The 17526-nt window shown below is 40.0% G+C and overlaps 1 protein-coding gene across 1 annotated transcript in view; it reads right to left on the bottom strand.

The window, feature by feature from the left end:
* Positions 1-3963: 3963 nt before the first annotated feature.
* The window catches only part of NTMT2 (N-terminal Xaa-Pro-Lys N-methyltransferase 2), a 36920-nt gene continuing 23357 nt past the window's right edge, over positions 3964-17526 (bottom strand). The window contains exons 4-6 of the mRNA XM_052802001.1: positions 15589-15764; positions 9766-10015; positions 3964-7132 (exon numbers count right to left, since the gene is read on the bottom strand). Coding sequence (XP_052657961.1) covers positions 6858-7132; positions 9766-10015; positions 15589-15764 — 701 coding nt within the window. The 3' untranslated portion in view covers positions 3964-6857. The remainder of the gene's footprint in view (positions 7133-9765; positions 10016-15588; positions 15765-17526) is intronic.

Below are 17526 nucleotides of genomic sequence, written 5' to 3' on the forward strand. Positions count from 1 at the left end.
GGTGAGAAGCATCTCACCCCTGGTGTGCTCTGTGATTACGTGCAGCCATAGAGAAGGGAGCCACAAGGTCATTAGGTCATCTTAGCTGATCCTGTGTAGCACATTACAAAATCCTCACATGACTGAGAGGCTTGAGATACAAGCAACATTAGTTCAAAGAGGTTAGGGCAGATCTGAGTGTGTTTTACAAGTGAGACATGCCGGGTGTCACCCAAGGGATCCTGCCATGGAGTCCTGGGATGGAGCCAAGTTGAGCAGATGACACATCCAATGCTGATCCAGCAACAGTTGCATTGGCAAATGGTGCTGGACCATTTCTTTGTGTGGCGGGGGATCTAGATTACATAGCAGCCCCTGTTCCGCTGCAGCAGATGTCTTGTGAAAAGCTGGCAAGCCACACATATTCCAAGGACCACAGGTCACCTTGGCCAATACAAACTGCGTATATTCCACATGTATGCATATACGTCTGTAAAACTGTTAACCGTGTGTGTACACACAGAGAGAAATCTTCCAAACAAAGATTTTCAAGCTAGATCTGTGATTTTTTACTTTCTGGAGTTGATGATGCTGTATGTTTGTTATTCTGTTATTGGAGGAATGTAGGAGGATTTGCACACTGGAGTATTGCCCCAGCAGCAGTGGCAGCTGGAATTGAAGCTGCTCCCAGCAGCGTCAGGCTGCATGTGCACAAAGAAGGCTGCTCAGAAAGTATTGCATACCACTTTGTAGAGGCTCGGCAGCACTTGTGGCGTGTGCGCCACTTTTTGGGAATCTCTGCTACAGATCTGGAAGAGACAGTCTCTGAATCAGGATTTTACATTCACAGGGCATTGTCAAAGGTTAGGGAGAGGGGAACAATTAGGCATAATGTACCAACAAATCAGTTCAAGTCACTGTAAAGTGGCACAGTTGAATGGAGCTTTCGGGACTTTGCTATTGCTTGGATCTTTAATACATGTATCTAGAATGGGATGAATGCATGGTCCAGCCATGATTGTCTTCTGCATGGGCCAGTTCTTCTCCACTGGCTGCAAAGAGAGCCTAGACAATTATCTTAGACGAGACACCTATATTTAGGTGTCTCAAATCAAGTGAGATTATTTGTACCTAAGATGCCTACATCTCCCTGAGGGGTTTTCAAAGACATGCTGATGCTAAAGTTTGAATTGGCCAAATGCTTTAGAAATCCCTCTAGGTGCCTACCTCCACTGACAGGCACTTAAATGCTTTCAAATCTCATCTCCTAGATAATTCTGAAAATGTAGTCTTTTGTGAAGCTGAGGTTCCTACAAGCCAAATCTTCAGAGATGCCTCTAAAAACCTTACTCTCAGGAGCCTGAAAATACCACAACAGGTTGAAATGCCTGCAAAACCAACATTTTTGGAAGAGATACAGGGAAGAGAGAGTTTCCACCAATTTTCTGTCTTTATTTTTGCTGCAGGCGTACACCAGGTTGTTCTTCCAATGCTTTGAAAGGAACAGAAGCTGTTTATGTTCATGAGCACAAAGTTCAGCCTGAGCCCTCTCTTTGCAGGACATATCATAGGTTGGCCTAACAAGCAGGCTAACCACAACCATGCTGTTTCAATCTGCTCCAAGCACAACCAGAGTAAGTTTATGTCTGTCTGCAAAACACTGTAGTTCCTGTAGTGGCCTGATTGTGGAGGTGTTAATCACTCGCAGCTACCACTTAGGTAAAAGCTGTAATGTGGCCCAGATCACCCTTCCATGCCTCAGTTTCCTCATCCCGAACACAATGGTAACACATGCTTCAAGGTCTAGGGATGTATAGTGTCACACAAATATTGTTATTTATGGTGATGAGGAGAACGTGAGCTTTGTTTGGTACAAAGGTCTGGGAGTGCTTACTTGACATCAATTGAAAGAGACAGGTATTAACCTGTATGTTTGAAATACAGTGTGTTGTTATTGCTCTTAGATAAACAGAATTACCTCCTCTTAAAATCAAAGGTAATCTGTTTTACTTCAGTGAGATGTGGTGATGACCACAGAGAACAAATCATTTTTGGCAAGTGGAGGAGGGATTTTCTTGGCAAGTTGGAAGAAGCATCAAAGAAAGAGAAGAGGGATGGGATGCAACACAACTGGTTTTAATCACACATAACAGTCAAGTTCCTCTGGACAGGCCTACTGTCTGATATGCCATTGTAAACGCTCTGGGGAGCCTGGATTAAGAGAATGGAAAAAACAAGTGAATGGCATAAGGTACTGAGGGCACTCAGTGGAATAACTGGCAAAACTTTTGTCAGTTAGCATTATGCAGTGATGTATCGCTCCCATTAATGTAGTGTCTCAGTACCATGACTTTGATTTTTAATTGGTGTTTGCTTATCCAAGTCCATGCCTTTTTCTGGTTTTGACAGTCACAGCTCCTCAGATCATACTGCACTTCTGTTTGACAATAACAATGAAGATGCTGAATTGGTTATAACAAGGATGCATTTTCATTCCCACTGTACAACCACCAGGGAGAGGGGAGACTCTCTTATTTCAAGCCAGTTCAGCTCTGAGGTGGTCTGAATTGCTCTGGAGATGCCAGTTTCTCCTTGCCTGTCAAAGAGCCTAAGGTGGCTGCTACCTAGACCAGGCATACTGCAAGCTGCCTGAATGGATGGGATACATCTGGAGAAAAAGAGCTTGGGCAAATACTTCTTGACAGGACTGTTCCTCTTGAAATGACTGTTTCCTCTGGAAATTGCTGATTTGGTTCACTAAATTTGGGGGCAGGGAACGTACTGATTTTATTAGCGTATTCTGTAGGAAACTAATGTTTCTCTCTGACTATTACAATACTATATAACGTATTATATTATCATCTCACATATCAGTTTAGACTAGATTATATGAACATCCAAACAAGAAAGCCAAACTAAAAATAATTGATATGATCATTTCAGTATTTTCTGAAACAAAATATTTTAGAACATCCATTCAGTGATATGTTTCAAAATGATGGCTCTCTCTTCCAATTAGGAATGAAAGGACATTTGTAATGTCTGAGTTGCCTTCAGAACACGAACAGCTTGAGCTTTGATGGTTGCTGGAGCTGCACAGTTGGGATCGCTGTTCAGACTGCTGTAATAATTGCTTCCTTACATTTTGTTTGGGTTGCAGTAGCATTTGGGGGCTACGGTCAGGGCTTGAGGATCTCTTTTGCAAGGAACCTCACATTCATATAGTAAAGATAATACTTGGCCTTCAGTCACACAGAACAGAAGCACTGGACATGATATGGGGAAACCAAGCATTGCCAAGAGCTTTGGTGGTGACATGGCAGAAGTGGGCTTTACTGCACTTCTGCTAAGCATTTACTTGAGTAGTGGTTGCCTGAGGGAGACATCTGATTGAAAGACTAATTGGGTATTTCACTAATTATCTGTCAGTGGTGAATGAGGGCTTCAGCTTGAAGGATCCTGAATGTTCTGTGAACCTTGCCTCAACCAGGGTCTTGATCTTGGATTAAATTTCTGGTAATGCTGAGATCAAGAACCAGTCTTAAATGAGCACCAAACAAATGGGATTCAAACTCCCACTGCAATCTGATGAGCTAAAGACTTCTTTAAATACATGGTTTAAATAACCTGAAAGTTGAGGCAGAGTTGAGTTGATTATCCAGTCTTTGAACACCAAAAAGCAACTGATACATAGATGATTTCTAAGCAAGATCTTCTGTTTGAAATTTGTGATTCATCATTATTATTATTATTATTATTATTATTAACTATTTACTATGGTAAAGTCCAGAGAGCCCTGAACTTTAAAGCCAAGAATGGCCCTTACCCAAATTCATGAACATTTAAGGGTGGCCTACACTGGTTGACTGGGAGTTCTTGAATTAAAATATACTTTGGAAAAGGAGGAAACCAAAACATTATTCAGTCTGCAGCAATCTCATGCATTTAAGCCCCTGGAGGGCTTGTGTTTCTTTACTCTTGGGGTTCATTATGTCACCAGAAAAGCTTTAGTATTTTACTGTGGAAGCAACACAGCCATGAAACATTAATTTCCAGGAATGTGGGAACCATGAAATATGGGGTTTTCTACTAAATTAAGATTTTACTTGTCTCTGTTCTCACATAGTTAAGGGAACCAATTTTCATTATATGTTTACGTATATGTACTCTGGAAATTCAAATAGGAAAGATGTACAAAATACGGGAAGAACATTTTTACCTTGAAAAATGTATTTCACTGATAACAATACCAGTCATTTATATTCTACCTTTCATCCTAAACCACTTTACATTCTATATCCATCTTGAAACCACGTCTCTCATTACTGAACAGCACCCACTCTGGTGTGTAAGTGAACAGCTGATATATTCTGCCCTGTGAGATGTGGCAGCTGTTTAGATTTCTATGAAATTGTTTATTTGTATAAAGTTGTTTACTTCCCTATTTCCACAATGCCATTCTCTCACCATTGTAGAGACCAACACCACTCAGATATGCCTGGCACAGACACGATTGTATTAGGATCTCCAGCAGTCCCCAAGTATTCTGCACCATGGCAGATGTCTCTGACTGGAAGAAAAAATGGTGAAGGGCAAATTAATTTGTAATCCATGTAAAGGTCTTTTAAATATTCTCCTGTTATTCCTAACCAGTGTTACTAACTATAGGACTGATGCCTCTTTCCTGTAAAACAAATGACTGGGTTTTCTTCAGATATCTACACATTCTCATATGCACACAAAGACCACGGCAAGTTTTAGCAGCCTTGGCAGAATGAAAGCATTGTAGTGGCTTAAAGGGAATTTGAAGCGCTTAGTTCTGGGGACAATTCCAGAATGTAAGTGTTCACCTAGGGTTTTTAACAATGTTATATACTAAATTTACATTCATTACCAGTTGATTAGAATGGAAGAATTAGCCAAAACATTCCAGAAGCATCTGTGTCATGGGAACCATAGGTTTCTAAGCTATATGAAATGCCAGAATATTCACCAAATCACCAGGGTTGTTTTCCTTAATGCTACAATTAGCGATGGCACATTAAGAGAACAATTACTGGATAAGATCTGATGGCAGGAAGCCCTCTACCATAAACTGGAAATTCTCAACATATGCAACCATATTGCTAGAGAAGATGAGTTGTGCAATTAAAACCAAAACTGGAGATTTGTTATCAAAGGATGGCAAAGCATACTAAAATCCAGCTGAGACGTACCCTGATCTAGTTATCTTCAGGCTTCTATGTGAGTTAATCTAACACAGATGACAATATTTGACACAGACAATTGTGCCTACAGTCATGTGGAGGATGTTTTATAGAACCCCTTTCTATCAGAACATGGAGGTTTGTCACAATGCAACTCTTTAAAAAGTTTGCTAAATTTTGCCAGAATTGCATTTCAGGGGAATAAAACATGATAAAAATTCTGACAGAGTCAGAACAGTCCATTCTAATGTCATCATTAATTTCTAAAATTTTGAATAAGCCATATTTAATTTGCTTTTTACTGCACTTAATAATATTTTAAGTGCAAATTATTTTAAAAGTCCAAAGCAAAAGAAACATTTGATTTTGTCTGAATGAAAAATTTTAATCAACTTGGAAAAGTCTGTGGTTGTGTGGTTTTCCTTCCTAAAGAATTTCAAAATTCTCCCTTCTTGTCCTCATTCAGAATGAAGCAGAATTTCAAATTCTGAATTTTTTTGCAAAATGAACTTCTGTCCTCCCACAGTACTTTCTGCACCTATATGAAGAGGACAAGAAGCTTAATTTGTAATTTCTGTGAGCCTTAAGGAGATGGTATGTGTGTTAGTATTTTCAAATCCAGGCTTATACAGCTGCTGTTTGAATATAAATCATAGATGCTTTTGGGTTACACTAACACCCTCTGCAGTTTAGTACAGTTGTTAATTAATACAATACTGTATTAGTTCTTCTTACAGTCTTACTATTAACACCCCATGAAATCCCATTAGCTCTGCATATGGTGCCAGACTCGTTCTGAATGTGGGAAAGAAAGAAATTTACAGTGGTATGAATAATAAAGAGAAGCTTTCAAGTGGTTTCCACTGTGAACATTTTGAAAAAATATTTTCCAGAATGTAATTTGTGGGGCAATCTTTTCACAAAATTTCAATGCAAACATGCATGTATTTATCATTTAAGTTTTCCTCTGGAGTGCGAAAACCTTTACACACCACTATTGTTCTATGGCAGAAACATCAGGAAGATAAAATAGTTCCTAAAAATAGAAAATTAACCAGGTTGTCTTATTGTCCAAACTGACAGAAATGGAAAAAAAAAAAAAAAAAAAAAAAGAAACTGCATAGCTGATGCCAACAAATGGACAAAATTTTCCTTACATTTTTTGCTTAAATATTTTAAAGTACAGATAGTGATGACGGTCAAAATTTGGGTTAGATTTTCCAGAAGTTACTTGAATTTCCTGCTTTGGTGATCTGACAGATCCTTCTTAAATTCCAAGAAGATTTAAGTGCTATGGCAAAAACCAGGGTGATTTGTTAACACCTCATACAGAACACTCCAAAATGAATTAGCCACTACAGAAACTTCAGACCCAATTATTTTCTATTATTTGAGTTTTGTCCAGTATTAACTCCTTAATCAAAGAGAGATCTGACAAGGAGCTGTTAGAAAGTCTTTTAAAAATGGACAGAATGATGAAGCAGGCAGGATTTAGAAGCAGACTATTCCCTGAAGCTGGCTCAATTGTAATTCTCTCCTGATCCTTTAGGAGTTGCTGCCCTAGAGTTATAGTAGTAGCAGTGCATGGTAAGGAGGATTCTAGTAGATGCTTTTCTCCTTCCCAGTCCTGTGGTTCATCCATAGTCCAGTCTCTGCAGTCTCACTATGCAATCAGGAATGGCCAGGGCCTTTCTGCATGGCCAACATCCAGACAGGGACACACTGCTCAGGGAATCCCTCCTGCTTCTCCTCTCGTAGGATGGTGAGTCCACTCATTTCAATGAGGCTGTGGAGGATGTTCAGGTCTCGGATCACACTACTATCCAGACAATCCAGGATACAGCCCTCCCTGGCTACATTGTCCTTGAGAATGATAACACCATTATCCTTCAGGCCATTCTGGCACCGGATGAGAAACTCCAGGAGATCTTTATCTGTCAGATATCCTACAGATGAAAAGATGGAAAAAAGATCACTATTAACCATTCAAACAGACTCCCCCGTACACATCAGAATGGTGCCTTGATCTGAGTCTCCTTTCCCTATTTATTGCAGAAGTTCTAGTCCTACCAGATTTAATTATGAAATCTTTGGGCAAATCAACAAGATCAACAATTACAAACTCAAATCAATATTTAGGATCCATATTAGCAGTAGCAACAGATGTGGACAGAAGTCAATGGGAATAGTGGAGAAAATACTGGGTGCTGAAGGGTTCTTTAATCTGGTGGTTAAAGTCATAATAAGAATCAGTGGCAGGAAGCTGGAGCCAAACGAATTCATACTGGAAATAAGTGACAACTGTTTAACAGTGTAAGTAATTACCCATTGGAAACTACCAACAGAAGTGGTGTTTACCACCTCTTGAAGTCCTCAAATCAAGTGTGGTTGAATTTCTCAAGATACGTTTTAATTGAACACAAACTACTGGCTCAGTACGAGGGTAAAGGAATGAATATAACAGCTTGTGACGTACAGTAGGTCAAACTAGATAATCTAACAGTCCCTTCTGTCTTTTACTGCTACAAATCTCTGTAACTTTGTGTAACATTATGTATCCATCAAAGGAGTTCTGGATCAAAGATCCAGTGAGGAATGTAAGACCTTCCACACTGCTAAATAAACTATATTACCCCATACTGTTGTGATTTCTGCATATACCATATACATTTAAAAATAGTACTTTTTTCAATTTGTTATTGAGATTGTGTTATTTATCCTTCCTTCTCAAATATCAATACTTCTGTTATGTTGAGATCAGTAGTGCAGGGCTCAGAGAAGGAAAATGAGAACACAAGTGAAACATCTAAAATGAATTAACAAGGACAGGTGGTCAGAAACTGAAAGACTTGAAAAAAATAATCGTTTGTGTTTTCTAGTAAAAATATTTAGTTTTCTTGATGGAAGATTTAAACTTTTATAAATGGAAGTTGTCATTTCAAAACCACATTTTGACATAGCATGTCAGGTTTCTTTAACCACCCCCCCAAAAAAAAGAAAAAGAAAAAAACCCCAAAGCCTAAAGCTGAATACCTTTCAAGTTGAAGGAAAATGGTAATTTCTATATGAAATGTAAACTTGCATTTTTATTTTTTCATAAAATAATAGCCTGGGCTCATATACTTAAGCATACATAAGACAAATCAAGATTGCATTGGCAAGACTCATTGAAGCTTCTGAACACCTAATTTGGAACTTAATGTTCTCATACATTAGCTTTTAGCCTACTTTCCTAAGAAAATGAGATCTTCGTGGTGTTGCTCTCTACCGGACAGTCCTACCCTCACTCCACCAAAAAGCGCTGAGCTTGTTGGCATATTTCAGCCAAATTCAAGATGGGGATAGAAGTTTGATTAATACTTAAGATCACTACATAATTCATTGAAACTGATGGAGGAAGGAGATTCTGTGTCTGTGCTAAAGACAAGGCATATGCTCCCTTCATTAGCAGCCACATAGCTGATCAGCACAGCCTCAGACAAGTCTTAGTTCATTCAGTTTCATGTTGACTCAGATTTGCTCAGAAGATGAGGCAGGAGCTACATTTACTTCCATGACTGGTTATTCAAGAAAAGCAAAAATACAAAGGAAAATGATACTGTTCTGAAGCAATTTGCTTGTGGAGCTATAAAGACCTGTTCTAAGAAGCTCAAGTTTCATTACTTTTTAAGACTATGTGTAGAGGACAAGTAAGTGCTCCTGAATAAAACCATCTTCTGTGCTAATCTCTCTACCTTTATTTTTCTTTTTGCCTAGCAAGAAACTATCTCCAGTGTTTTGGAGAGAAGTAATTGTTCAGGCCTCCTCTTGTGCTTTAGAATAATGACTTCTGCCAGCTGAAACTGCACCATGGACACTTAGGTTCATAGACTAGGAGAAAACCTTCTCTCTAGAAGGACAGTTAGGCACTGCAGCAGGTTTTCTAGAAAACACTAAGTACCTTTTTTTTTTTTGTGACGAACATAGCCCACATTATCTGACTGCCAGTTTGCGGCTCTTAATGCTGCAGGGCATTCACTGGGGTGGCTGCAGGAGAAGCAGCAGATATTTCTTACATGAGAGGGTATGGTAGGACATAGCTAAGTGAACCTGTTTGATAAGCATCACTACATGTATAAGATACGATCTGGTTTATAGGTATTGGTGATTTCGCTATGGTTTTTTTCAGATTGTTTCCTGAAATACCCCCAAGTCTGGATAATCATCAGATTCAGAAATCCCTGCTCACAGGTGAGGCCAACCCCGTGTATCTGTCTGCAGCACCGGCAGCTAAGAAGGATGGTTCCTGCTCAAGAAAACCCATATATAAGGCCTTCTCCTCAGCTGCACCTTAGTATGCAAGCTACTCTCCAAGAACATGTACCTTCCTCCAGTACGTGACCTGAAAAAAACCAACTTGATTTGTACCCACTGTGCATGTGGCTGGGGATAACTCTCAGAAGTCTCTTATGAGATTTTGGGAAGCAGTCCCAAAGATTTGAGAACATCCTTTTACAGCTGCACCATTCTTTTAACAAACTTTAGCACAGGCTGTATAGTTCTGTGAGATGCTGGGCTGGATGAATCATGCTGAACTAACCTGAAACCCACTGAATCCAGATGACATCATATCTTTGTTGGGCTGGAGTGAATTCCTGGAGGCTTTTGCAATAATACATCTCTACTCTGTCCTCCTTGCCCTGCAGGTAGTTTGGAACCTCAGCCAGGAAATTCTCCATCATATCCACCAGTTCCACGCTCTTGAAAACTGGTAACAGGACATGCTTGCTGATACGACCTATCCCAGAGCCGCAGTCCAGGGCGCGGTTGGTGCCAGCTTTCCCCACCCCCTGTGGGATACAAGAAGATAATTTGAAATGTGAAAAATACCACCTGAAATATCATAGCAACTGTGTCACCCGCTATGGCCTTTAGTGCACCAAGCTTAGTGTCTCGTCTCCTTATTTGTGCAGGGCTGTTGCAAGATTGATAAGAACCTGGGATAGTATCAATACAGCTTTGGGTACCTCTGTGTGAGCCAACCTGGGCTGCTATGTTCCCAGGCTGCTGTTGATGGGACTTCCTCACTGCAGCCCTGCATTTATTGCTGTACAGTAAGTTTTTGTTTGGTATAAGAAGAGACATAATCTTTCACAAGCTGCTAGCTTTCTCAGAAGATCCACTGGTCTTTGTAAAGTCCTTGCCACTTCATCTGTCAAATATTCATACCTCACAACCAACTACATGGCTAGATAAGCCTCATTCTGAGCCCTGTAAAGGCCTAACAAAAAAGTAAGCATATACCAAATACTGCATGCAAGAAGGAACTTCTGCAGCACAGAACTCCCAAAGTGCTCATGGACATCTCTGCAGATACACAGCATCCTTGGGATCAGAGTGTGGTTTTCAAAACAAGCTGTGTTTGAATGTAGCTCTTGGATTTGTAGGTAACTTATGCCAACTCAAAAAGTTTGGACTGGAGCATATACAGAATTTCTTTTTTAGGCATAGAGACAAGAAAGATGATTGAGTAGATTTTGCTTAACTGTTCTTTTTTTCTTCATAAATATCATTCTGGACAGAGACATGAAAAAATGTGGCACAAAGGCTATGTCTATGAGAAAATAATGAGTCACTGTTAAAGGAGCTTTATAATGAAAGCTGTATTTCACCCCTAAAGCTTCCATTCTAGCTATAAAAAGGCTCTAAAGGGCCTGCTGCTGTTCTGTAAAAAAGAAATTGTAAGTCTGTACATGCACTGACTGTGGGATTGGAGCTCCCCTGGCCAAAGTTATCTGTTAAAGAAATATATTAAAAGCAAATGTAAACACCTTTTCCCTGTCCTCTGGAACTGAGCGTTGAAATGAAAGCTATGGGCCAAAGTCCCTGCTGCAGCTTCACTGCTCTTAAAAGAAATAAGGCCAGGAAGAGTCTTGCTCTTCCTGCTTATTGGGAGACACCCTCTGTAATGACCAAGCATAAATCACATAAGTCACTGCTTTTTTGGCCTTGCTTCAGTGGGTAATTCAGTAGATTATTAAGGTCAAAGGACAGTACTGTCAATGACATGACTATGAATAGCCCAGCTGAGCATCTGGTTACATAAAGTAACTGTAGAAAGAGCACAAGGACCTCAAAGGCTCTCACCAGTTTCCAGTGCTGCTGGTCCCAATTTGTATACCTAGGAAGATTAATCTCCCGATGTGTGCAAGAGTCCACAAGCCTTCAACCCTATTGGACTCTGGAGACTACCTGTTTGTAGTTAGCCAGAAAATGTGAGCCATTCTTCATTCACAGGCTGCACGTAGGACCATGTGGCTTTTACCGAGGACCAGACTAAGCTGTAACAAGGAGTTCATGAAAGGAGAAGGAACTGTGTCTTGGATCTTTATAAGGTGGATTTCCATATTATTTGCTGGCAGATACATACAGGCCTACATTGCTGTGATTAAGTAAAAATCTTTGAGAAAGCTGGTGAGAAAACCAGGATGATTTACCAAAGCAACCAACAGAATTTGAGGAAAAGCCGTATAACTTCTTTGACATTTGTGTTACAGAGAACCTACAGTCACAGTACCTCACTCGAAACAGGGAATTCATCTCCCATGATGTGTCATGGGAAGGACCTCTGATGACACATCTCCATTTGCCATTGAGAAGAAGGAAAGGGAACAATCATGGGAGATGAAGCTTAATCCCACACTTTGCTGAAAGGGAGCAAGAGCATCAGGCAGTCAGCTGAGAAGCCCTGTGAAGCACCACAGCTCCATTTGTAATGAAAATGTTGACATAATTCCATGTTCAGTTAATATATTTTCAGTTTGGAAGTGCTCAGAGCTTTGACAGGGTATTAACATTTTCTTTGGAAGGCAATCATTTTCCCAAAAGCCTAATTGAGTTGAAAATCAGACTCCTTATTTAAAAAAATAGTATAAGTGAAAATTTTAAGCCAGAACAGGCTTCAAAATTTAAGACTGACTGCTCCTCCGATTACCTGCTTCCCATTACTCAGAATCATTATCATTTAGGACACATACCCACTCAAAAATTCTTCTGTAAAGCTAAATAGGGCACTCACAAATTTCCTTAGGGATAAAAGAGCTGTGGAATATGTTCCTGATGCTACTTCAGGTCTTGGAAGGGCAGGGAGGCAGCGTAGATATGTAGGATAAAAAAACCCCAGAGTTCAGAAATAGATAAAAATCACACTGGTTTTCTTTCTATATTAAAAAAAAAAAATAAATCAGGTTTTCAACAACATCTCTTCCATCCCCTTGATTAAACAGGAGAAAAAACACTTTCAAGAAGCTTCTGATTCAGCAGGTAACCAATCACACGGGTGAACTGAGGGCAAGAAAGGGAGAAAGGGTTTAGGGGAGAAAGGGTTTAGGGCAGTAAGGGAGCTGTAAAGTTAATATAATCTCCATCTGTATTATTTCACACACCTATAGCTCACAACTATTCCTGAATGAATGGTTTCTTTGTTTTCTTTATTTCCTTTTTTTACATATTACCTCTGGATTAGGCACTTGAAAACACAGTGTCTATGTGGACATCAAGGCTTTAACTGGCATTAATACATTGCCGTAAATATGCAGTGATATAGTTCTGCTGATAACCCTTCAAGTATGACTGTACCTAAGACAGCTTATAGCTTGTCTGTACAGCACAGTTGGCTCAAGTAATGTTGCTCTTGGTTTGAGTTCTGCCCACACACACATAAAACCTCTTAACTTGAGCACAGTGGCACTTTTAGCTCAGTTTGACTCACCTGGGAAGGAGACAGGCTAAAATATAAGTGAAGTCCTTACTCCTTTCTGTAATTCCTTCCATGTGCCCAGGCAACATAAATTCTCCAATAGTAAAGAAATCTGTAGCTCAGTTTACAGTGGTGCTAAGAATCGTGCTAAGAAATGCCATACATGAAGGTATGCAACATCAGTCATGTAAGGGAAATGTCACTGTGTGGCATTTCCACACCAGCCAAACTAACTCAAGAGGGGTAATTTGAGTGGAACTGGGCAACTGTTGTTTAAGGAGCACTATTTTTGCCAGAAAATAAAGTTTTGGAAGAATAAAACTCTCTGTGAAATTGATATTTCAAATCTAGAGAATAGTTATAGCCAAAAAACATGGGAAAGAATGTTGAAAATGTCAAGATACTTCTTCTTCACAACTTTCAAGGAAAAAAAAACCCAACTTGTCAACTTTTCATTTCTAAACAGCATTTTTCATTTTGGAACTGACTTGAACTCTTGAAAACAAAGGGAAAAGTTTTTCAGAGGATAAAACAATAAAAAAAATTAAGTGAAATATGTTCAGTTGATCTGAAACTAATTTTCCTATTTTCTGATTTTGTTAAACTTCTCTTTAAAAAAGAAAGTATAGTTTATATTAGGGTGAAGCAAATTGATTTTTTCTATATCTTGATCACCTTATTAGAAAAATAAAATATTCAGAGCCATAAACTTGGGAAGACATAACTCAAATTAGCCTTACAGTAAAGTCACTACTACAGAAAGCCAGTAAATATCTGTATCTGGTTGAGTAGGATTCAAATTGCAGCAGTAAGAAAGGAAAATAAACCATAAGTAACATAACCAATTGAATGTATCTCAAGAGAGGACAGGCTTTAACAAACTAAATCAGAATTAGCAAAATGTGCAGAATCCTTTCTGTTCCTTTTTTCTTTTTCTTGTTTGATCTTGGCCATTCAGAGTATCCTTTCTATCCCTGGCTAATAATAGGAGTTGGAACTCTGCTCTGGAGTATTTTGTATCTGTCATCACACCTGATGCATTGGGTATGATTTCTCTTTGGCATGTGAAACTCTGCTACAGACTGTAGTTCTTTCCTTTTCGGGTCTTGGAGATGAGAAAGCATAACAGTGTGATATAAACCTGCCGTTCAGGAAACCGAATCTCTACAATGTCTAGGAAGCATGAAATCTTTCCCTGAGTACACGCTTATGCACCACTGAAATTCCACGAATGTCCTTAAAACAAGACTTCATTAAAATTTAAGGAATGTGCCTGGAGCTGGCTCTAGGCTTGTAAGTTGCATTTCATTTTTTCTGAAAATGCCATTTTACCATCAGGTTCAGCTGCCTTGCTGAACTTCCTTTGTGTTTTCTTACTTTGTGTTTGTAGAAAGCCTGATATAGTGAGGCTTTGAAATGTTGTGAAGCCTTTTTGCATTAGCATTAATACAAATGACTGTTAATAAAAAAATGTAGCTGTTCACTTCTGTTTTGCTGGCTCACTGCCCCCAAAGCCTCCCTCTATTAGGTATAGCAAACTTTGCCATCACTTGTCCTTCACTGCTCTACAGGATTTCTATGTGTTGTTAAGCCACACTCATTTTCCCTCCCAAACCATTTAAAATGTGCCCTTTTTTATACACAACATCTAATTAACTTATTGAACTTTTTTCCACAGTAGATCATTAAGACTAAAAACAGGTCATCTGGCTATCCCAAATTTGTACATTTGAGCAGAAAATGAAAGATCTAGGGTAGCATTATATAGAACTAGTAATTTTGTAACCAGGAAAACTTAAGAAATTTGTTTTCCTGTAGCTTTGTGGATTCTTTAGCATCTAATACTGTTGTTGCGCTAATTTAGTGGGCTTTTCCACTGGGATGAGGGAAGGGCAGTCAGAAACCCATCAGTCCACACTTTTAAAGATTTGCAGATTCCCAAAGACACATTTAGGCATCAACAAGATTTTCAGAAACCTAAGTGCCAAAGTGATATTGCTTTGTAGGTGCTTTTAAAATCCCACTTGGCATCTCTTTGCATCTCAGGTCAAAGTAGACCTTTGAAGATGTTTACAGACTTTTAGCAATCTGCCTGCAAAGGTCCCCAGTGACACTGGAATGTTCAAGAAAAAAATATTTTTCCTAATGGGTAGCTTATTCTATATACTCCTATGTTTGGGGAGGGGGGAGGGGAAGGGCTGCGTTTTGTTGCAGCATTCTCAGAAATATCTATAAATAGGCAAAACAGAAACTTGGCATTTAGTCCCAGCTACTTTCCCAAATGGACTGCAGGAATTTGCAGACAAATCTCCCACTGAAGCCAGCAAGGATTTTATCATGAAAGGTCCCAGTCCTGCACTGAGAATTAACCTCCCACCCAAACACAGCTATAAGAACTCCTTGCACAATCCTCTTTGCAGCTTTGGAGCATAAGAAAAGGATGCGAACCAGGTAAATACTGACATAAGGCCAGGCAAAATGTGTACTCATGATGATGCATGACCTAGCAGAATACATTACTAGACCCAATGACAGTTATGACCTGTGACTGCATATCAAATATGACATATGGTGCCATTTAAAATATATGTGACTGGGCACAGTGTGTGTCATTTATGACACATCACCACTGTTTCTTGCAGAAGATGGGATTAAATGACTCACCCCAACAAACCTCCTGAGAAACTCCCTGGAGGATTCAATGTCTGTATTGGAGAGCTCAATGTAGTCTCCCATCATGCCCTCTTCTGTGGCTGGCACCTCCTGGTAGAAGTGTTTGGCCCTGGCGTAGAACTGCATCTCCCCATTGATAACTTGACTTGTCAAAGCGTAAAGTTTCACTGCAAGCAGATAAATCACTATTTTATTGTTAATGACAGATATTTCTGGTTTAGTTTATTGCTCTGAAGGCAGGATGGCGAAGATCTATAAACTGAAGTTGAGCCTTCAAATCACCAAACCTCTGTTTCTAAAGCAAAGGTGGAAGGAAGGTGTTGGATTTAATCCTGCAAGACCTTGCAGGGATACAGACCCCCTTGGGCAAATTCAGTGCCTCCCCAGCTCAGACATTGTTTTTGTCATCACATTATGTTTTCATGTCAGTGAAAAATCATTTCAAGTTTGAAGTGAACATGCATGCCAAAGAGAGCAAGGGGGTTGATTTGCTCCCAGAAAAACTGTGGACAGCATTTATTGCAATGCAGGGTCATCACTTCCGCTATCACAAACCTAACTGTTCTGCACATTTCCACATATGCTTTCTAGCCATTGACAGTTGCATGGAGAGTGCACCAAGAAGAGAGTGGATAAACGAGGCACTTGCTCTGGTTTATCTTTAGTGATGCTGTACAATCTGTGGCACTGCAAGTAAGCTGAACCAAAGAGCAGATGGTAGTCTCAGGCCTAAATGAGTATACGGGGGGGGGGACAATTTAGAAGAGACAGTCTGAAATTTTCATCTGTCACAGATCAAGGAGCGAGATAATCAGTGCGTGATATACTGGAAAGTTCCTGTGTGCTGGAGGCTTGGATGTTTCTTTTAATTGCTTGGCTATTTTGCTGGTAATATACAGCAATCTTAAGTTTGAAGTTGTTTTAATAAAACCTGTGAGATTTGCTGGGTGAAGGGCTATTTTCCCCTATTCTTTAAAAAACTGAGGTCTATCCTCCGCATCCTGAGTTCTTCTATACTCGATGTGCACCAGCATATCAAAAGCAGTTATGTTTTGAAGCCCAGAAGTTTGGATTGAGGCAGGCCATAAACAGTTCGCTTGGAAACCAGCACCTCTGACTGTCTCATGTGTGCATACAAGTGTCCAGGCATTTTCCTGTGTCTATGACAGACCTTCCAACAAAAACACAACTACAAGCCTGTCTGTGAAAGCTAAGCAATAAGGAGGGATGAAGTCACACTGGCAACAAGTCCTTGCGAGCACCACCTTGCAGTGTAAGACCAGCTCTGCTGCAGATTCCCAGCATGCTCCAGGAACTGGAAATGATCCAGCAGCAAACACCTTTTGGGTTAATAACAACAGAACGGGAGAGCTCCCTGCCAGCTGCCTACACAGAAGGACCAGGGAGCAATGCTTTGTTGCTGCATCTTTAAAATTCCACGGGAGCACTGCTGGTCGCTGCTGGGAAGCGTCTGAACAGGCCAGGCCTTGCTTACACCGGCTGGGGAACAGGAATTATGCCCTCCATGCAGAGGAGGAGAGCTAGGCCAGAGACCCTGAATATAAGCCTGGAATGTATTTATTGAGGGCAAGCAAGCTCAGCAGGGAATGATAAGTGTGTGCCTGCCCATCCTCAGCAGGAGAATGACATTTTGGAGGCAAATGAGGGGGGGACAAAGGAAGTAGGATGGGGAATAATTACCACCAAGGACCACTCCGAACAGAATAGTGCTATTGGGTTACACATAAGCAGCATGCCCGGCATATCCTTCATCCAACAAAAGCAGCATTACCAGCCCCTCTTGTCATCACCTGCTTAAGTCAACTGCCGAACGGATACTATTAAAGCTTTAATCCATTACACATTTATGTTATGCCTGAGAAATTTATACCACAAGAAGCACTGAGCCCAGCAAGGGTCAAACCTGGG

The sequence above is a fragment of the Harpia harpyja genome, chromosome 11, assembly GCF_026419915.1.
Source record: "Harpia harpyja isolate bHarHar1 chromosome 11, bHarHar1 primary haplotype, whole genome shotgun sequence".
Taxonomy (NCBI): Eukaryota; Metazoa; Chordata; class Aves; order Accipitriformes; family Accipitridae; genus Harpia; species Harpia harpyja.